Raw genomic sequence first — 22,919 nt, 5'->3', positions numbered from 1 at the left:
GTGAATGACTGACTGATAAGTGTAATCGTCTTGAATAGCTGTTGTTGTTTAGAGACTGAGTCTCCCTATCTCACCTAGGCTAAAAGGGGCAATGGATGGATACTCATAGACCTCATCCCCCAGCCCTTCATCATAGGAGCTTTGACCTGCTCTATTTCTGACCTAAGCTGGTTTGCTCTTTCCTTAAGCAGCCTGATGTCCTCCATTCTTGGAGACTTACCATACTGGTGTCAGTCTTATTTCAGATGTTTTTAGCCCAATTGAAGCTCAGAACTGAGGCTCATGCAATCTATCAGCCTCCACCACCCCAGTAACAGGGATTATAGGGATGTGTCACCAAGCCTGGCTGAACTGAGTTTTTAAAATAATTTCTAAAATTCTCTCTTTAGCTTCAGAATCAGAGGATCTAATATATTCTTCACTGTCTGAGAGATGGGACTTTATCTGAGGAGTGCATCACTGGGATTCTTTCCCTTATCTACAGTGACTTTATAATTAAAATCCCAATATCTATCTAGAGGGTAGTTTTTCACCATGCAAGGAAAGTGAACTTTCACATAATAGTGTGAACTCAGAAATTCAGATGGAACTCAGGAGAAAATGAAGAGAGAGGAACATTACAACTGGTTAAATATTCTTTATAAGACAACAGGACCCATTGGGGAGCACATTATATCACCTTTGTTGAGTGTGACTTCCATGACAATTCTGTCCTTGGGTCCTGGGCCTTTTCGACTCAAAGAGGAGGAATCTCCTTCATCTGAGCCAGGTGCAGGAGTTCCTCCACTAGTATTAGAATTTGGGGAGCTGGATCGGCTCATTAGCGTGGGCGTTGGGCATGGAGTAAGGCTTGGGCTGCGTAACCTTGTGCGTACAGTCAGGGTCACAACACCTTTCTTGAGTTGCTATGGAAACAAAAACATCAGTAAAGAAGGAATAGAGAGTGCATTTATACCAGAAGTCGCAAATAAGCCCAACAAAATTGGAAAACAATAAGGAAAAATTAAGTTGGTTAAAAAAGTGCATGAACAAAACACTTTTTAATAATTTATGGAAAACAAAAAATTGCAAGAAACAGAGCATTTTTGTTGCTATCTTATTAAATTATACAACTACATATGTGTCTGTATGTGTATATATATACATGTACATACATATATACACAAACATATATATACATACACATACTTTTAAAAACAAACTATAACAGAATTTCAGTAACTCATTCAAGTTTCTGGTTTTGTCTTATAAAATATTTTTGTTTATGACTGCTATGTTTATAATGAAAGAGAAATTTAATTATAAATTTAAAAAAATAGATCAACAGGTCTCTGCTCTCATTCTGTTACCTTAAAAGTCTGAATGGCTTCTTGGTGGGTCAGTCCCTGTAGGGATTCTCCATTCACTTCAAGGATTTCATCTCCTAATGATCCAAAGCAAGACCAAGTTAGCATTTATCTAGAGCCTACAGGAATACACTAACTAGACCATCAGGACAGTAATGGGCTCCTACAAAAGACTTGATTTATTAGTTGGCATAAGATGACTTCTATTGCTCCACTCTATTTTCATTTGTCTCAGCTCCTAGGGTGGTAATAAAACCAGTCAATTAATGATAAGGAGAGTTCTTTATCAGCAATCATGGATCTTAGTCTTTGATGAAAACAAACTCCTAAATACATTATTTGATTCAATCCAACAAACTCATTGAGCATCCACTGGAGGCCTGCATTAAGTGCTGGGGATAAAATGACTAAAATAAATATTAGTCCCTTCCCACAGACAGCATTCCTTCTATTGGTGCGCAAACTATAAGTTTTATTTCCCAGCCTAATTCTCAGTATGGCAGTAAATGCCCTAATGCCAGGAGTTAAAGTGTGATGGCACCAGAGGCAATCTCTTTTCATCACAACTAGGAGGCCAAGCTGCCCAAGTCACTGCCATGCTTGGGCAGTAGTGACTGAGGACACTGGGACAAAGCCTATGCCCTGAAGCCCAAAGACCAAGGTAGCCCCACCTTTAGAAATCACTAAGTTTTCCAATGCCTGTCTTCTTACTGACATTTCTAGGCACTCAGTCATTGAGTATGATGGCCATTGTATGCTCCTATCAAGACTGCTGTGTGATGTCAGATCTCTCCCTTTTCCATCCAAAAAACAAAAAAACAAAAAAACAATGGCCAGGGCATTTTCAGAGCTGCTTGGTTATGTCACTAGAAGATGGGAGAGAGTTTTTGAATATCTTGTTGATTGTTCTGAGATGTGAGTCCTGCTTCACATCTACACACAAGTTTAGTGCCCAGGCTGAACCATGTGACATTCATGGCTCTGTCTGTTCCTTGGCACCACAACAACAAAAAGAAAAAAATGGCCCAACATGGAAGAGCAGACTAAAAATGGAAAGTACTTTCACAGATGAAAGACTTCCCACACATACTCCAACAGCCATAAAGTAGGAATATTCTGTTACATAGGGCAAGGATCTTGAGTCACAAAGCCATTTTTGAGGAAAGCTCCAAGGAAATTATGTGAACTTTGCTGGAGAGGCCACCTCCAGGAAAGGAGCAGAGTTACAGGCTATGGAGAATTCACCAAAAACACGGCTATAGGACATTCTTATTTAACTAATTCTTCTTGCTAACTCCATGCTAAGCTCTGTTGCTTCTCCTGGTTAAAGGAGCACAAGGTTCTCAGGGCTTTCCTCAGCCTGGGGGCCTTAGGACAAAATCCTAGTTACATTATCTGAACACAAGACCACAACATTGTCCTGAACTGTTTACTATGAACACATCACGTATCCTATGATTCTTTATAGGAACCTTGTAGACCATGTCCTCCTACACATCTGTTACTAGCCTGCTCTTGCCCATTTAGGTCATGCACACGTCCAGAGCTGGAAGGGACCTTTGTGGTCCCCTCATCCTACCAATGAGGAAACTGAGTCCCAGAAAAGTAAAGTGACTTGTCCAAGCTCACTCATGTACTAATTAAGAAAAGTATGCTATATTCGAAATATTTGGAGGCCATATTTAAAAGAATCAGGAACCCTTAAGGATTTTGAGTCATTGATCCTTTCTGTATCTTAGGCTCATTCTACCTGGCCCTATTAAGCAAGATACGCTTCAAGTACATGAACTGAAAGCTAGCAGTTCGTTACAGAAATGCTCTGTACGTTTCATATTGTTCTAAAACTAAAGGCAAAAACTTCACTAGGGAGTTAAACCTTCCTCTAAGAGAGATGAATAATCATCTGCCCTGGAAACATTCAGCCTGCTCACATCACCCTGTTCAAGCACAAATTTCTACCATCATTCCTACTGGGAAGAAATCTCTAATCTTACTAATTCAATCTAGCAATATTATTTAAGTAGTAAAGAGTAAATAGCCTTTGAAGCCAGTTTAAATAAGTATTCTTGCTAGTTTTGAAAATTACTTGGAAAAGACTGATTTAATCATGTAGGAAAGGAAATCTATTCATGGCAAAGAAGAGGTTGTGCAGTGTAATTGCTACTTTTAAAAGTCCCGGCACTGAGTGCCTGTTTTGGCATTATAGGTGAAGAGCTATTGTCTCAATTCAAAGACTCAAAGAAAGACATAGATTATCTCCATAAAGAAATAATATCCTAGTTTCTAGCATAATATACGATTACATAAAACATCTCAATAAACTTCAACCACAAAGAAGTTCCTCTGCTGGAAAAAGTGACTGCATTTCTGATTAACAAGTTTGTTGGTTTTTATCCACTGGGATTTCTCGTGTAGCCATGAACCTCAAGAGGAAGGCAAGAAGGGATTTGAGTGAAGCTGGCCCTTCTTCCCTTTTGTTTGCAGGCATAGATTCACATTGGGTCAAAGCCTTATTTTCATTATATCTCAGGCGATGCTCTCTTACCTTCTTTGAGTCTTCCATCTGCAGCAGCTGCTCCATTTGGGAAAATTGTCTTGACAAAAATGCCCATCCGGCCCCTGGCTGAATCCTGGCCTCCCACAATACTGAAGCCAAGGCCCTAGACCCAAATCAAAAAGACAGCTTTTACAGACCATAACACAATAAAATTAGATTGAATAAAGAGATGCTTTTTTAAAAGGATTAAAAATCAACTTGAGACTAAAAATTTGAATCCTAAAGAATTTGTGGATCAAAAACAAATCATAGAAATGATAGATCATTTTATTAAAGATGAGGACAAGACAACATGCCAAGTTCCCTTTCCAGAGACCACTGCTAATATGATTCACGTTCCCAGGTTCAGCAAATGTAATATTCTAATCACTTGGAGACAAATTATGTCAGGGATTTTCTTCTCAAACTGTTTTCTGGGATCAACTTCCATTCTTATTCACCATATGTTACTTTTAGAAGCATAAAATGATTCTGAGGAACAGGGAAACCTCATTTCATGCTGCTATGCTAGTTTCATTATTGTATTTTATTCTTTTCCACTTCACATTAAGAATGAACCATTTAAAGAGCCCTGGTCATTTATTCCCTAATAATGGAAAACCATTAAGCTCACTGAGAAGATTTAATAGGGGCTTGTTCAGAGGTCACAGGCTCTGCCTTTCTGAAGATCATGAGATACTTTAAAATGGGGGACTCCATTCTATCACCAAATTATGTGTCCTGGACCAGGTGGCATTTACTTCTCATAGAGTGGGAGGTAGAAAGGAAAGAGATATAAGGGATCCAATTCCATCCTAAGCTCAGAGCAAAGAATGCCCAGAGGAGACACTTAGAACTACATAAAATTCACATTTTTAAATACTATTCCTTAGTTAATCTTTCTCTTACATAACTAACAAAACAATCCCAGCCACAGATGAAACAAATTACCTCAGAGGAAGGAAATCACTCTTGAAAAAGCCCTCACCTTGCCTTGTCCTTTCATCAATACAATGTTGGATATGATGGAGGGCTGAGCAAGTCTCCAAGGGGATTCCACCTGAGCAGTGCTCAAAGACCGAGTTGACTTCTTCACGACATGGTATTCCTAAATAGAACCATATTAGACAACTGTCAGAAATTCTTTTATTTCTCTTGCTACCATAGTCTCTTGTCTTTCGGTTAGAGTTGTCCTCTAATGCTCACTGTAATATGCAGATTTACCTCAGTTCTCCAAGTTTAAGCCAGAGTAATATAAGCTCTAAAAAGTCCTATGCCAAGCTTTCAGCAATGGCCCATAAATGGATTATACCATCTTGTCAGGGTAACATCCCAGCCAAGATTGGAGAGGCTTATCACCAGGCTGCTCACAGGGTGATGTATTTTTGAGCCACAGCAACTCTTGGGGATGGACTGCCAATCCATCGTGGGTCTGCAATGTGCAGTGTAGGGTATCTTCCACAACGATGAAATCATGGTCTTGAAATCTTGAAGGAGAAGTTTATCATGCACAAGAATATTCTAGATTTCATATTATGGAAACAATTCACACTTTCTCCTTGTAGCTATCATACCCATTCACTTTCACTGGAAGAAAAGAGTTTAGAAGAGACAAGCCTAGTGGGCTATGTTTGGAATAGCCACGGCTGCCACTGATTACCATCCCCAGCATGTGTCATCCATGTCTAACTTGTTTTTAGGAACTCCATTAGCATACTGTATTTTCCTGCAGTCTATGCAGAATGCCATAGACGCCTGTTCCTTGTATCCTGGATTAGAGCCCAGAGTCTCAAAACCTGAAGGCCTTTGGCATGCAGAATGACCATTAATGGTTCTGTTCTCATTTGGCAAACATCCCCATAGTCCCTAGTCCCAGGCCAAGGTCAAAACCATGGTAAGAAAGTATCAGCATTTCAAGATCTTATCACTACTACACATACACACATATCACCACTCAATCTTTGTCCAATATAAAAACACAAACCACATATACACCCAGAGAAGTCACATTCTATAAAAACTCTACTGAGTCTGCTACAGCTATATCTCTAATCCTTCATCTAGAGAAAAGAAAATATTTTCCTCTATATATGATAGTCTCTACTTCTGGCACACAGCAGCTTAAATTCTGACCTCCGGTTTTTTCAGTATATCAACCACAGAATATGGGCATATAGCAGAGAGTGGTATTTACAACATAAATAAGAAGTTATGTAGTTATATATCAAAGTAAGGATCCAGTTCAGTTCTCGGATATTCTTCATAAAGTTTAAAGTCTTATAACATAGTACATATAACTTGATGATTTATAGCTTTCCCCAGAAGTTGCATTTATGCCAGCATAAACAAAAAATAAAGTAAAAGTCACTTCTCATTTAATAGGAGAATTTTGAGATTACAGAGTATTCCTTGTTGCCTTAAATTTCATTTTTCTACCTACTCAGGTAGAAATGAGATTTTTAGCAGGAATATTTCTTTAAATGTGCATTGAACAGTTCCCTTTTGCAACTTGTCATATAAGCCTCCTGTACTTTAACTCATCAAAAAGTGGTGTGTATGTGTGTGTGTGTGTGTGTGTGTGTGTGTGTGTGTGTGAGAGAGAGCGAGAGAGAGAGAGAGACAGACAGACAGACAGACAGACAGACAGACAGACAGACAGACAGACAGACCGACCAGCCAGGGGAGGGAGATGGGCATGGGAAGGATGGTTGAGCATGCCTTTCTTAAGACTACAATGGTATATGATTACTTCTCATTCATCCCTGGAGTATGGAAGCTTATTCTTGGATTGTCAAATGACCTTTTCTTTACCATATTCAATCACTTTCCTCGGCAATACTCTAACAGATCTATGATCTCACTGAAGTGAGTTTGCCCCTCCCCCACAATGATACAGATAACAACAGGTCTATGCCTGCCTATCCTATGGGACTCTCCAACTTCTTCTTGCATGAGCTCACCATGGAGACACCATCCAACATACTAGAAGCTTTCCCTGCGCTTCCTTGACACTGCTAGTTGACCAATGACCAATAACCATGTGAAATATTTATGTCTCGATCTTGATGTGACTGCCCTGTCTTCTTTGCCAATCCTACGTTTCTTTGATGGCATCCTTTACACCATCTGTGATGTCACTTAGGAGGCCTGCCCCACAAAGTCTCAGGCTGATGAAGCCATCAGCCCATTGCCCCGTGCAAACAGAAGCATCTGGAAGACCTCACTATTTGAAGGGAATCTTTCTTCCATGTAGATTATGTGCCAAATGGCCTCCATGGCAGTGGTTAAGCACCTTTAGTGAGCAGACACCTCCCTGTTTTATGCCTTTCTTGATACTAACAATTAAAGGGTCAAAACGATTCATTTATGTTTTCATATTTTTTGAAGAATCTTACGTAACTTTGACACGTACATCAAAAACACTTTGTTAGCGGGGAAGCTTTAAGACATTTGGCTTAAATCAAATGCCATTTTATTGTCAACAGTGGTAACAGAAAACTAGGATTTATTAAGGTTTGCAAAGTGCTTTACATATCTCATTTAATCCTCACAACAACCCTGTAAGGCTGGTGCTACTAAATATCCTCATTTTACAGATGAAGAAACTGAGGAACAGTAAGGTTAAAGGATTCGTCACAAAGATAGTAAGGATCCAAGGCAGGATTTGACCTCAAGCCTCCCCAACTCCAGATCCAGTACTCTACCACGTAGCTGCCACATAAATTAGCTAAAAATGTACGTCATGTATTCTTATGTTCTCTTTATTATCTTTCAGTCAGTTTTGTTTCATGATGTAGTTTAAAGCAGATGATAAGCTTGCTGTTATCTTTCTCATCTTGTATGCTCTTAACTTGAATGTAAGTTATTCTCATAAAAATTTTTACATCTGTGGGAAAGTATGCATATGGCTCAATACCTATTGACATTTTCTCAGTCACCTTTTTTTTTCTAATATTAATAAGGTCTGGGATTTTTTTCAATGTCACTGGTATCTTCCCCTCCTTCAGCTATATTGAGAATTGATCCCTTCATACACTCAACAATGTGTTGTCTCCAGTATGGTTCCCCTTTGCATGATTGTTCAGCTTTGTTATGGTTCTCCTTGGTTGAGCATAGCTGCTTTGTTCCCTTTGATTGTGTATCCACTCCCTTAAGCAGCACATCTGGGACTCTGATATTAAGAATCCAGATGTGATGACTTCATATCATTTTTGGTGAAAAGAATTTCTAAAAAAAATCTTTACAGATCTTTTCTGTCTTTCATCTGTTTGTTATCATCTTTCTGGTTTCATTTTTTTAATGCCTTTGAGATTATGATGTTTAGTTGTGTCTCTTTTCAAGCCTTTTACAAATCTGCTTTTCCTTTCGCTGCTTCATCATGTCTTATGAGATGACGCTTCTTGTGATCTTCCTTCTGCTGTGAAATTTTAGAAATGAGTTTATATTCTGAACTGGTATTGCTCTTAGCATCCTTTGATGTTCCCTTGCTAATCTGCAAGTGTAGAGAATTTGTTGCCTGAGGTAATTTTTAGGTTCTTTCATGCTATGCTATTGATAATCAGTTAGACTTCTACATGAATTGTTCTAATTGCTCTCTAACCATTTCCCTTTTTTGATATTAATATTTTGTTTCAGTCGGTCAAGTTGGGGTGGTTTTCATGGTATGGCATCCTCTCTCCTCCCGTCAATACATACATATTTTTGTTGTCTTCTGGTTTCTTATCGGTTCTGATCTTTGTTCCATACACAGACAACCAGCTGAGAAAATGATCCTCCCATTGGTAAGAAGCTATTTCCTTAAAATATGAATTTCATTCTTGTGATTTTATTTGGTGACTGTCATATCCGTACATCTTTGAAATATTTTTTGCAGAAGTACTTGTGATACATATATGTGAAGCTTCAACGTAGCCCGCAAATCTGAATTCTCTCATTCCTCAGGTTGGCACCAAAATGTCCAAGTTGTTTTTGGTTTTTTTTGCCACATCAAACTGCTGCTTGATGGTGAAATGACTTAATATATGTTCCCCTCTCCCTATTAGCCTATTTCTACCATTACCACCTCCACCACTCCTATGGACTTTTATACAGTGCTTTAAGGTTTGCAAAGCATTGTACATAAATTATTTCAAGCTTCTTCCCTCTTACTATATTGTTGTAGAATTAGTCTGACATACAGAAGCCATGCCAGTGTTTGATGACTGAATTAGATAAATGATAGGGGTTCCACCACAGCCTGGATACCACTGTAAGTCCCTACTGTCTCCTGGTAGTTGAATTCAGTTCTCAAATACAAGATACACTGCAGGGAGGAAAATAAAGGAAGTAGTTTCCTAATAAGACTTCCTCCTCCTTCTGAACTCAAGTCCTGTTGGAAAATAGCACTGCTGAAAGGCTTCCAGCCTGACCAGAGACATTTTATCCCATCCACCCTATCATAGCTCTGTCACCTCAAATGCCTTTAGAACAGTGAGGCATTTTCAATTCAAATCAATTTACCAAGAATTTTTTAAATGCCTGGGTGCAGAAAATGGTCCTTGGTACTGGAGGTGATGTGAACTTTTTAGATAAAGTGCAGTCTGCCCTCCTCAGGCTTCTGCCCTAGGAAAGGGATATGATATACACATTTTTGCTGGCCCCTTTTCGGGGTTTTCTTGGTCAAGACAGGGGAATGGTTTGACATTTCCTTCTCCAGGTCATTTTACAAATGAAGAAATGGAGACAAACAGGGTGAAACAATTTGCAGGATCTTTTAGCTAGTAAGTTTCTGAGTCCAGATTTGAATTCACAAAGATGAGTCTTCCCTATTTCAGGCCTGGCATTGTGTCACCTATCTGCCCCAAGATACATAGACAACTGTAATACAAAATGATACACAAGAACATTAGAAAACAAGCAAATGTATTGTCAGAGAGGTACAAGTGGAAAAGAAAAGGTCACAGCCACCCAGAAAGATCAGAGAAAACTTCCTGGAGGAGGCAACCTTTAAACTGGGCTTGAAAGGATGAATAGGAAGGACTCAAAAGTTGTGGATAGGAAAAGCAGTCCAGGCATAGGGAACAAAACGAATAAAGGTACAGAGGTGGTAAAAACCAAGGAATATCCTAGGGCCAGCAAAGAGTATTCTATGATGGAGTGTCCAGTACAAGGAAATGATAATATCTAGGAGATGGGGCTGCAGAGATAGGGTGGAGAGTCCTGAATACCAAGTGTTACTTCTTACCCATTAGCTTTTTTTTAAAGTTTTTATTGACATTTTCTGTTTTTTACATCATCATAGCTGTCTCTCCTCCCAGAGAGCCATCTCATGAGATAAACTGTAGAAGAAAAATGTCAGCACAACGGATCGATGCATTGAAAAAGTCTGAAAACAATGGCATTGTGGAGTGCCTGTGGACCTCCCACCTCTACGGAAGGGTGCAGGGGGTACATTCTCATATCTCCCCCTTCAAGTTCTGTTTGATCTTAATAACTTTGCTCTATTTACTTTTTTTTTTTGAGGCAATCACGTTTAAATGACTTGCCTTGGGTCACACAGTTATTAAGTGTCTGAGGCCACATTTGAACTCAGGTCCTCCTGACTCCAGGGTTGCACCACCTAGCTACCATTTCTTATACATACTTTTGATATTTTGCTATATATATATTTTGATATTTGATATTTCCATTAACAGGGGGCAGCTAGGTGGTGCAGTAGATAGAGCACTAGTGTAGGAGTCAGGAGGACCTGAGTTCAAATCTCGCCTCAGACACTTGATACTCACTAGCGGTGTGACCTTGGGCAAGTCACTTCACTCCAAATGCCTCCTCCTGAGTCATATCCAGTCATCCTGATGAATATCTGGTCACTGGATTCAGATGGTCTGGTGGAGAAGTGAGGCTGGTGACCTGCTCAACCTTCTCTCACTCAAGGCAAAGTCAAGTGCAAGTCATGCCACTATTGCTCCGATGGCGTGGTCTTCTTCGGCACATTTCCGTTTACATTGTTGCAATTTTGGATACTGCTTTCTTGGCTCTGCTTACTTCACTCTGCCATCATATATATCATATTCATATTGTCCATTAGCTTCATCTGTCAAGCATAAGGGCACATAGCTGACAGTACAAAGAACCTGTTTCCCTTCATAAAGATAAATGAGAGATCTAGTCCCTGCAGTCATGGAGCTGAAAACAGAAAAGGCAATCCCTTGCAGGCTAACACAGAAAAATTAAAGAGATTAAGACCTTTCCTTGGTCTGATCAGGGGATGCGATGTTGCACTGGCAGTCAGGGGAGCAGGAGGATCAGACTGACCTGTCTTGCCCCAACAGAGTCAAGCTGTTGTGGAAGGGAATGTTTCCGGGCAGTCCGAGAAAACTTCTCCAACATCTCCCCAGAAGGGTCACCATTTTCTACTGTCAGCTCATCATCTTCTCCAACAGATTCTAGACGAGGCGCACCTCCTAGAAAGATTGAAAAAAGAAAGATGTTTTTATAATGATAATAGCAATTTGGTGTGAGGGAGGCAATCAAGGTTAAGTGATTTGCCCAGGGTCACACAGCTAGTAAGTGTTTGAGGCCAGATTTGAACTCCTGACTCCAGGACTGGTGCTCTATCCACTGTACAGAATAGATACCCCTATTTTAAGGTTTTCAAAGGGTTTTACCCATCTTCTCACTTGGTGCTTGCGATAACTTTGAGGGTACAAGCTATTTTTGCTCCTCTTTTACATATAAGGAAACTGAGGCTGAGAAAGATTAAGTAACTTATCCTGTAGTAAATAATGATCTGAACTCATGGTTCAAACCCAGGTCTTCCTGACTCTAAAACCAGTGCTCTATCTACTATATGCATACTGCTTCCCCAAGACCCAGGCATCATATGGTTAAGAAGACATCCATCTACAGGCATCAAAAGGCAAGGACTGGCTCAGTTGCTTAATACAATGAAGGCAACAAGGTACGTAGTTTGTCATTCAGTTACCCACTGAGATCTCCACCTGCTCTCCATGTCTGGTGACCATTAATGCCAGGCTTTGGAGAAATCTCTTCCCTGAAGATATCTGTAGAATGACTTGGTTGGTTTAGTGAATAAAACTGAACATTTTTAGACAAGGAGCAATGTGGACATTTGCTCCAAACTGACAGAGAAGCTGTTGATAATTCAATAAATAACAGCAAGGCTGTTCATAGCAGATGGATTTAGCAGCTGGTTTTAAATTTCCTTGAGATAGATACATTTATTTCTTTTAGGACTAAAATGTTAAAATAGTGGATTCCCACTGTCAGGAGGGTATGGGGAAAAAATGAAAAGATCTTTTCATTTCCATGTGCAAAACTGCCACTTTAAGAAATCCATCCAAAACATTTACATATCCATTTAGACCATGTAGCATTTATATAACACTACCTGCTGATTCAGGAAATTACAAATTTTAGGTGTTAGAATACTGTAAGATACATTTATCATAATATTCAAAGATTTGACAATTTGGCAAAATCTTTTAAAGTGTATTCAAAAGATACATCTTACAATCTAAATGATAAAACTGGTTCATTTGTAAACAGACATGGCAATTCGCACATAGGTCATACTACCCCTAAGTTCAGGAATATTAAAAACTATCATCTGTGGACTTTGACTTCAGATAAATTTTAAAAGACTCACCCATGAGAAAAGCTTCATTATTTTTTTCTCTACCTAGCTTATCAAAGCCAAGATTTCTAAGCCTGACTATCTTAGAAGTACTTTCTAACAGTTTTCCTTCAAATCAATGGCATTTACGAAAGACTTCCTAAGTACGGGATACTGTGTTAGGTGCAGTTTACAGATAGAGATGCCAATATGGGAGTAGGCCAGCATGTCGACGTCCTGGCCCATTCTCATATTGGCATCTCCATCTGTAAACTACTGGTTTCTCCATGTGGACCAAAATAAGTAAGAAAAAAAGAGCAAAGACAATTGTCTTCATTCAGAAGTGCCCAGAAAACAATCTCCAATCCTTTTTGTTCATAATTCACAGTTTCAAATATTTGTAGGGCACTGCCAATCCATGCCGAGGATGTTTGATTTTCACTGTGTTTTATGGGGAATGCAAAGCTACCCACAGGTATAAGGTAGATGATTTCAGTGGTGTGTGGATGCACGATATTTTTCTTGTTGCTAAACTGTTTAAGATCCTCCTCTTCTTCTCCCTCTCCTTTATTAAAGACCGTGTCTCCCTATGTTTTCCAGCCTGGAAATGCAGTGGGTCACTCACTAGCTCAATATCACTCTTGAGAATGATTCCATGAGCAACACAGAAGCAATTTTAACTGTTCTGTTTTTTTCTTTCCGGGTACATTGCTATGGCCAGTATATGTAGTGTTTATGTGTGCATGTTTGTATGTGTATATATGGTTTTCCTTATTCTGTTTACTTCATTTTGCATTAGTTCCTGTGTTTTCCCATGTTTCTCTACAGAGAGCTAAGTGGCACAGTGGACAGAGTACTGGGTATTGGGTCTGGAAGCACTGAGTTTGAATGTGTCCTAAAACACTAGCTTTATGATCCTGGTCAAGTAATTTAATTTCTGACTGCCTCAATTTCCTAAACTGAAAAATAGGATCAATAATAACATACCTCATAGGTTGAGGATCAGATGATATGACACTTGTAAAGGTCTTAACACAGTGCCTGGCACTGCTTATTCCTCTTCTTTCTCTGCACTGATCATATTCATTTTTTCCTTCAACACAGTAATGGTCTAATACATTTGGGTACTCTCACATGTCTACAGTCATTCTCCAGTTAATGGGTGTCTAACTGTTTCCAGTTCTTTGTTACTACAAAATGAATAATTTGGTGTATGTGGTACCTTTCTTTTTTGTCATTACCTTCCTTGGGGCATATAAGCCTAGCAGAAAGGAATCGGGGACAAAGTATATGTACAGTTTAATCAGTTTCTTCACATAATCCCAAAATGCTTTACAGACTAACTGGACCAGTTTCACCAGCTTTACAGTACCCATCTTTCAACAACCTCTTTAACACTGACAATTTCTGTCATTTCTCATCTTTCCTAATTTTCTAAGTATGAGATATTTAAATGGTACTGATACACATTTCCCTTATGACTAATGGTTTGAGGAAATCTTTCATATAGTTGTTACTAGCTTCCAAAATTTTAAAAAGCTATTTGTTGGTATCCTTCAATCACTTTAGTAAAGGAAAATAGCTTTTAGTCCTCCATGTTTCTACTAGTTCTCTATACATCTGGCTATCAGAGCCTTATCAGAGACATCCAATATAAATATTTTCCCCTCTTTCTTATGTTTTGTGATCACCTTTAGCCATCATCTGGTTTTTGCTAAATTTGCTAAATCAAGAGTACAATAATATCTAGGGGACTTTCTCTTAGCTTCAAGGAGAGTTACTAAATACGAGAAACTAGGCTTTTTCCATTTTCCCTAAATGGATCTATTGACTACAAAACATTTTCCTTAGAGAAGAAGTAAGCACTAGGATACGTGGTCATTTCATAACCAGTCTGAGCAAAACACTTGAGGATACGTGACAGCAACCACCTCTCACTCAGCAACTCTTTAAATCATCATTATTTCTCTTTCCAGATATAACTACCAGCATGAAAACATAGGGTTACAAAATCATAAAATTTAGAACTGGGAAGGGACTTTTCATATTACTGTGGTGTATTAATGGACTGATAGACTTGGAGTAAGGAAGACCTAAGCTCAAATTATGACACCGGCATTCACTAGCTGTGCGAACCTGAGCAAGTCATTAAACTTCTCTGAGTCTCAGTTTACTCATCTGTAAAATAGGAATACTAATACCTTTTAAACATTGAGCTTCAAAGAGCGGTTATGAGGGTTAGATGATGTCATGTTGATAAAGGACCAAAAAAAAAAACCACCCAAAATTTTAAAGCCCTCTATGAATGCATTTCATCCAGTCTTCCTACTTTGCACATAAGAAATCAGGACAAGAATTGGTTCAAAGTCACACAGCCAGAAAGTGACAGAGTTGTGGTCAGAATTCAGAACTTTTGAGTCCAATTCCATCCCCTAATTATACTGCAGAGAAAATCCCTTTAAAGGAGACAAGAGAAGCCAAGAAACAATCAGAAGAGGCCTAGATGATGATGGACATCAGGGTGCTTCACTTTGAGACAACCGAATACATGAACGTTCAAACCTACAAAACATAAATTAGAGAGTGTTCATGACAGATGGTTCTGTATCAAAATGACCTGGAACCAAACCTATTTCACAGTAACATAGGAAAAAAAACTCCTTATCATTGCACTTCAGGCCCTCCCCTAAACTAGTCATAAACTCCCTTTCCATTCTCAAATCCTGCTTCTTTCAGCGAAGAGCCTACTAATTTAGCTAGATGGGTCTATTCAATGTTTCCTGAATCTAGGAGAATCCACCTCATCCTTACCCTTTTTACCATCCATCCATATCCAACCCGTTCTTGTAGACCTAAGACAAATTCTACTTTCCCAAGAACTGGGCTCAAAGTGATTTCTCTCACTTCTAAATTCAGATAGCACTTGCGGCCTCTCACTCATTTTAAACACAACATCATTCCAATACGTAAAGAACGTAGAAAATGATAAATGTTGGAGAAAATATGGGAAAAAGGGAACACTAATGCATTGTTGGTGGATTTGTGAACTGATTCAAGCATTCTGAAGAACAATTTGGAACTATGCCCTATTGTGCATACCCTTTGATTCAGCAATACCACTACTAGATCTATGTCCCAGACAGATCATAAAAATGGGAAAAGGACCCACATACACAAAAATATTTACAGCAGCTCTTTTTGTGGTGGCAAGAAATTGGAAACTGTGGGGATGCCCATCAATTGGGAAATGGTACATGAATGTATTGTTCTATAAGAAATGAGGAGTAAGATTTCAGAAAAACCTGGGAAAACTTACATGAACTGATGCTGAGAAGAGGGCAGAATCAGGAGAACACTGAACACAGTAACAGCAACACTGTGCCATGATCAGTGATCACAGATTCTCCTTCTCTCAGCAATACAATGATCTAAGACAACTCCAAAAGACTCATGATGGAAAATGCTATTCCTATCCAGAGAAAGCACTATGGAATCTGAATGCAGATCATAGCATGTTATGCTTACTTTTTTGGTGTTTTCTGTTTTTTTTCTTTCTTGTGGTTTTCCCCGATTCTTCTTTTACAACATCACTAATGTGGAAATATGTTTAATATGAATGTACTTGTATAACACATATCAGATTGCTTACTGTCTTGGGGAGGGTGGAGGGAAGGGAGACAGGAAGAAAAATTTGGAACTCAAAATCTTACAAAAATGAATGTTGACAACTATTTTGACAAGTAATTGGAAAAAAATAAATGTTATTAATTGAAAGAAACAACCGGTGATTTTTCTGTGGTTTACAAGGTAAACAGGAGTCATTAAACCTTGGGCTTAAGGAAGGGAGAGGGGCATGGCATCCAGCAGTAGGGAGGTGGGAGCCCTGCTGTACCCTGCGTGGGTCAGACCATTCCTGGAGTACTGTGTTCAGTTCTGAGCACTCATTAGGGAGAAATGATTATCTGAAGAGCATCCAGAGGAGTATTAACAGGATGGAGAAGGGCCCTGAGATCATTCCATAAGAGGATCAGGTGAAGGAACTAGGGGTGATAAGCTCAGAGAAGAATTGGGAAAAGAATTACAGCAACTTCCAAATATGTAAACGGGAGTTGTGTAAAAGAGGGACTGGACTTTCCCTACTTGAGCTCAAAAGAAAGAACAAGAAGGAATGGGTGGGGGTTGCAGAGGATCAGATTTGTATTCTACTGAAGGAAGAACTTTCTAACAATTTTTTATTGTCACTGAGTCATTTTTCAGTTGTGTCCAACTGTTAGTGACCCTATTTGGGGTTTTCTTGACAAAGATACTAGAATGGTTTGTCAATTCCTTCTCCAACTCCCTTTATAGATGAGGAAACTGAGGCAAACTGCGTTAAGTGACTTGCCCAGGGTCACAGAGGTAGTAGGTATCTGAGGCCAGATTTGAACTCAAGAAGATGAAAATCTTTCTGATTCCAGGCCCAGCACTCTAACCACTGTGCAACCTAGATGCCCCAATTAAAGATCTCCAAAAATAGGACAACCTGCCTCAAAAGGCAGGGGCTCTTCCTCCCGCAAGGAGGTCTTTAAGTGAAGACTGCATGATCACATGTTGAAGATGTTTATACAAGACAGTCTCAGCCAGATACCAAGAATTAGATGATCTCAGATACATCCTAGATACAAATACACACTTAACCACTTACTTTGTGACTCCTGGGCAAGCCACTTAACCTCTCTGTGACTCAGTTTCCTCATCTGTAAAATGAGGCAATTGGACTTGATGACCTCCTTCCAGCTCTAAATCTATGATTGTAAAATCCCTTGCAAGTCTGAGATTTGGGGATCTAATCAGGAGTTCTCTTCCACTTATGAAGATGGAAATGCCTTCAGGCCTTATGGGTTGGTATGGCCAAAGATGGTCATAATCTGGCAGCCAGCATTTTGGCAACGAGCAACTAAAAATACAAGTCAATATTTCATAAAATTTCAGACCCAGAAGGGACGTTAAAGACCATTACTCTAAACCTCCTCTTTTTACAGATTATAAAACTAGGATTTAGAAGGGTAAAGTAACTTGCCCAAGATCATACAGATCATAAGTGGGAAATCCAAGACTCAAACCAGTTCCTTCTGACTCCACTGCACTCTGTTGCCTCTCACTACTGATTTTACATGTGTGTATTTCCCTTCATGTTGTGTATGTATGTGTGTCTATACAAATATATGTATAAAATCTTTATTTATCTACATTTATATCCATTGTCTATGTCTGTCTCTACATATCTATCTATATATCTATCTATTTATGCTATCCCACACCATCTAGTTTGTAACTCGTTAAGGGAAGAAACATTTTGATTTCTCCCATAATCACTTAGTACGGTGCCTTGTACATAACAGGTTTTTGACAATTATTTTTAATTGTGTCATATGCAGCAGAATGACAATTAAAGGGAATCCTATGGCATGAACAAGGGAGGGGACAAATTACCATCAAGCGATTTTGTTGATTACAACACAGAAAAATATAGAATTTCAGGCACCTCAGAGTTCTAGTCCAACCCAAACCCAAATATGAATACCCACCATAACACAGACAAGTGGCCGTTCAACCTTTTCTCGAAGACCACAAGGCAGAAGAAGCACTATTGCTTCTTCCCAAGACTGCCGACCCTAGTTTTCAAAACTCCACTTGAGGTGTGCTTTGAAGGAAACAAAAGATTCTCAAGAGGCAAAGGTAAGGGGGAGAGTAGATTCCAGAATGAGGCAGAGGCAGAAGATGAATTGTCATATACCACGAGCAGTTAGGCACAGATTGTGTGAAGGGGACCAACATGGAATAAGCTTGTGAAGGTAGGCTGGAACATTATTATGAAGGACTAAAAACTCTAATTCAATTCAATAAATATTTACAAAGTGCCTGCTACATACCAGGTACATTGTGCTGAGTGATGGAAAAGTAGACCATGCCACCAGAGAAATGATGACATGACTTGCACTTGGCCTTGTTTTGAGTGAGGGAGGGCTGTGCAGGTCACCAGCCTCACTTCTCCTCCATAGCCATCTGAATCCAGTGAGTAGATATTCATTAGGATGACTGGAGATGACCCAGGATGAGGCAATTGGGGTTAAGTGACTTGCCCAAGGTCATATAGCTAGTGAACGTTAAGTGTCTGAGGTGAGATTTGAACTCAGGTTCTCCTAACTCCTGCACTGGTGTTCTATCCACTGCACCACCTAGCTGTTCAATGGGGATATAAAGAAAAAGAAAGACAGAAAGCTCCTGTTCTCAAGGAGCTTACCATCTAGAATAGGATGGACAAAAGGAAGCAAAAAATAGGGTAAGTAAAGGTGGGTGGGAGATCAGCCAGGGGATTCTGGGGAACATTATATCAGGCCTCACCCAGGATAAGCTGATTACCTGAAATCTCATCACCATGTAAATTGATGCAGTTTTTGATACTCAGCACCTTCCCCTCCGATTGGAGGGTGGAAGATTAACACTCCTCCAAAAGCCTTCCTTCAGAGAGGGTTCTGACCTCTCTGAACTTTTCAGTTAACTCTCCATTTTTGGATGGAATCAAATGCTAATTTGCTAATGGCTAAATGACAAATTTAGCTTGGTTTTGATCCACCCAAAAAATTCCCCAGAATCCATCCCAAACAGAGCTGTTGATGGAAAATGGAGAGTTACCTGTTTGGAGACAAACAGGCATTTGTCAGTTTTTACACTGAGGCAATAGTGAGTCACTGGAGCCTCTTGTGCCAACAATGGTAACCCATGTGATGAGAATCTCACTTTGGCAGCCACACTGAAGACAGACCAAAGAGGGTAAAGACGAAGCTAGTAAGTTGCTGCTTGCTATACAGTACAAGTGAGAGACAATGAAGGTCTGAGGTACTGTTGTGACCATGTGAGAAAGGGAAAATAGGTGAATAAGATGTTCTAGAGGTAGAATCATGAAGAACTGGCATCTGATTGAGTATAAGAGAGAGTGAGGAGTCAAAGATGGGGCCAAGGTTTCAAACTGGGATAAGACTCTTCTCAAGGCTAAACATTTCAGGTTCTATCAATTGACCATCAAAAGACACAATCTTGAGGTCCCTCATCACCCTCTCATCATAGCTACCCTCTTATAGATCCTCTCCATTTTGTCCCTTCCTAAAATGTGGCCACCAGAATTAGAAAGAAAAAAAAATGATCTTCCAGAGGTGATCTGACCAGTCCAGGGCAAAGTGAGACTTCCCTAGTCCTGATCTGCAGCCCATGTTTCTATCTGTTTATTTTTGGCTTCCATATCACAATACTGAGGGCAGCTAGGTGGTGCAGTGGATGGAGTGCCCAGCCTGGAGTCAGTAAAACTTTCTTTTGGGAGTTCAAATCTGAGATGATTTGTGACCCTGGGCAAGTCATCTGTAAACTGAGGTAAAGAAGGAAATGACAAAACATTACAGTTATCTTTGCCAAGAAAACCCCAAATAGGTTTTCTTTCACAAAGATTTAGACATGACTGAATAACGACATGACACTATTGATGCAGATGGTTAGATTACTACTAAACAGGGTCATGTAAGTGTCAACTGTATATAACATTAACTCGACATGACAGAGGAGAAAATGGCTTCTAGCAACCGACATTTTAAAACAAATCTTTGTACATCTTTTAAATTAAACTTACCTTATAATCTATAAGCTGTCAGTCTTCCAGAAGGAGTTCCCATTATCTTTGACACCTGCCCAATGGTCAAACCTTTGATTTTAATCAAGTGCCTATTCCCCAGATAAGCAATATAAAAGGAAACTAGGCTTGACCAGGTGAAATGGGATGCCTTGGATTTGATCCATTATATAAATTTATTAGTCCTTTTATAAAACTCCAGTATGGATGGGTGGAGGGGAGGAAGGAAGGAGGGACATACAACCTTTATCCTAAAACCCTAATGAAGGGTTTTTTCAAATATAGTCAGAAGTCTTCCAACAGCAATTTCAATTTTCCCTTTTGGGCAATGGGGGATATAAAACTAATTTCTCTGAAGCAGAACTCCCTGGCAATAAAAATGGCACAAAAGTCTATGAACAAGACACAGCCACACTTCCCACTGTACTACCAGCATCCTACAGAGCACTTACATTTAATTGATTATATTTTGTTAAGAATTCCTTCTGCTTTGCCACACATGCATTACACACACACACAAACACATACACAATCAAACACCCCAAGTCTCAGTTCATCCCAGAATACTCCAGCCCCACCTGATCTCATTTTAGTTTCATCTACCTAGCCCTACCCACATTCCTGACACCCTAGAGGCTCTGTCTGTCATGACTCTTTCATAAATCTAGTTTAATAATAAGTTTAATAGGTATAACTGAGAGGAGCCATCCAGGAAGACTTCAGTTTAAGTCTTGCCTCTGAAACATATTACCTCTGTGACCTTGGGTAAGTCCCTTGATGTTTCAATGCTCTAGGCAACATTCTGTAAGTCTAAGTTTCAGAGAAGGGGCCAACCTACGTGGGTAGAGTGTGTTTCTTCATCTGGGAGTGCCTGAATCAATAAATTGTAGGTCAAGTCCCTATTCTTAACAGGAGAAATAATTAGGGACTCTACTTCCTGATACATTTGCATTTCAAAAGTTCAGTCCAAATATCTCTGGTGTAGGTTTTTCATTTTGGAAAGGAGTAAGGAACTTAAAAAAAAGTTTGTACAGTCACAAGATTAGCTTTGGGGCTGCTAAGAAGTAGAAGAGATAGAGTGCCTGGCCTGGAAGTCAGGAAGACTTCTCTTTGGAAGTTCCTATCTGGGCTGAAACTTACTAGCTGTCTGACCCAGGACAAGTCACTTAACCCTGTTGGCCTCAGTTTCCTCATCTGTAGAATGAGCTGGAGAAGGAAATGGCAAACTACTCCTGTGTCTTGGCCAACAAATCTCCAAATGTGGTCACCAGACTGAACAGCCACAAAGGAGTTAGCATCAGAGAGTACAAAGGTACTTACTACATTCTTAAATGCAGATACAGCCTCAGTAATGTGTAAATTCAGACTTGTGTGAAACCACTGCACAGGAGAAAGGAGGGGAGCACGAAGTGCTTACTATGTGCCAAGCACTGTGAGAAGTGCTTTACAGACAGTATTTCATTTGATCTCCACAATAAACTTAGGAGGTAGGGGTTATCATCTTCTCTATTTTGCATTCGAGGAAAGTGAGTCAAGTGACTTGTCCAGGGTCACATAGCTAGTAAATGTCTGGGGTAGGATTTGAACTCAGGTCTTTCCAACTCCACACCCAATCTATTATCCACTGCGTCACCTAAACTGCATGAGATCATATACTCAGGAGCCTGCTGGAGTCTGCTCATGTTCAGTCTTTAATGCTTTTACACCTCAGAAATTCACAAACACAAAAAGGCACACTTAGTTTATTGTTTTGTTGATCATCTGGACTTAAGAACGTCATAGAGAAAATGGTAATAATGCAGATTAAGCTTCAAAGTGTGTCCTGCATACATCTGCTCCCACCACCAGCTGGTTGTTCAATATTTTCCAGCACACTCCTGGTGATGTGCCCAGTCCTGGACCATTGCTGACTTCAGCTGAGCCTCAGCTGTGCATCCCTCATTGCGGGGAAACATGATCAGAAGGCCAGGGCAAACAGAAGAGGCTTCAGAGAGCAATGACTTGCACTCATGGGATCATCACAGGATTACAGATTAAGATCTGAAAGAGACCTCAAAGAGAGATCTCGGAGCCCATCCCTTCACTTTACAGATGAGGAAACTGAGGCCTAGAGAGATAAATGACTCATCTCTGGTCACAGTAAGTTTCTGAGGCAGTATTTGAACCCAGGTTTTCCTGGTTCCCAGAGGAATTTCACTACATGCTGTATATGTGTAGGCAACACTGGGATAGGCCACCTACAGGAAGTAGACAGGAACTCTAAGTGACAGGTTCAAAGGGAGAATACCAGACATGAGGGATGGTCACTGCATAACATTTTGTGTAAGGGACATGTGGGCCAGTATGGCTAGACCACAGAGTATATGGAAAGATGTAATGTGTTAAAAGACTAGAAAGGGGCTAGGTTGTGAAAAGCTAGTCCAAATGGTTTTGGTAATGACTGCAGTTCATCAGCTTAGAGCCCATCATGAAATGTATTCCTCTGGTGAAGGTTTCTAATTTTTTTTTTTGCCAAAAAAAGAGATTTTTATCTTTGATCCTGGAACACAAAAGGGTTTAGTGATGGTTTAGTGATGAGGGGCCTAATGTGGTCAGACCTGCACTTTAGGAAAATCACTTCTGCATCTATGTGGAGGATGGGCTAGAGTGAAGAAAGACTCAGAGCAAGGAGATAATAAGAAAGCTGTTGCAGGAGTCCAGCTAAGAGGTGATGAGGGGCTGGATTAGGGTGGTGCCTTCGGGAATGGAGAAATGGGACATATT

At 39.8% G+C, this 22,919-nt stretch overlaps 1 protein-coding gene across 4 annotated transcripts in view; it reads right to left on the bottom strand.

Moving 5' to 3' along the window:
* Positions 1 to 22,919, bottom strand: part of PDZD2 (PDZ domain containing 2) — a 466,470-nt gene that overhangs the window by 60,230 nt on the left and 383,321 nt on the right. For all 4 annotated transcript variants that reach the window (XM_072605912.1, XM_072605915.1, XM_072605914.1 and 1 more), the window contains 5 exons: positions 11,176 to 11,324; positions 4,871 to 4,990; positions 3,892 to 4,006; positions 1,350 to 1,423; positions 680 to 905 (listed from right to left, as the gene is read on the bottom strand). In XM_072605912.1, the coding sequence (XP_072462013.1) occupies positions 680 to 905; positions 1,350 to 1,423; positions 3,892 to 4,006; positions 4,871 to 4,990; positions 11,176 to 11,324 (684 nt within the window). The remainder of the gene's footprint in view (positions 1 to 679; positions 906 to 1,349; positions 1,424 to 3,891; positions 4,007 to 4,870; positions 4,991 to 11,175; positions 11,325 to 22,919) is intronic.

Source organism: Notamacropus eugenii, chromosome 4 (assembly GCF_028372415.1).
Source record: "Notamacropus eugenii isolate mMacEug1 chromosome 4, mMacEug1.pri_v2, whole genome shotgun sequence".
Taxonomy (NCBI): Eukaryota; Metazoa; Chordata; class Mammalia; order Diprotodontia; family Macropodidae; genus Notamacropus; species Notamacropus eugenii.
This window is presented reverse-complemented; position numbering and strand designations above follow the sequence as displayed.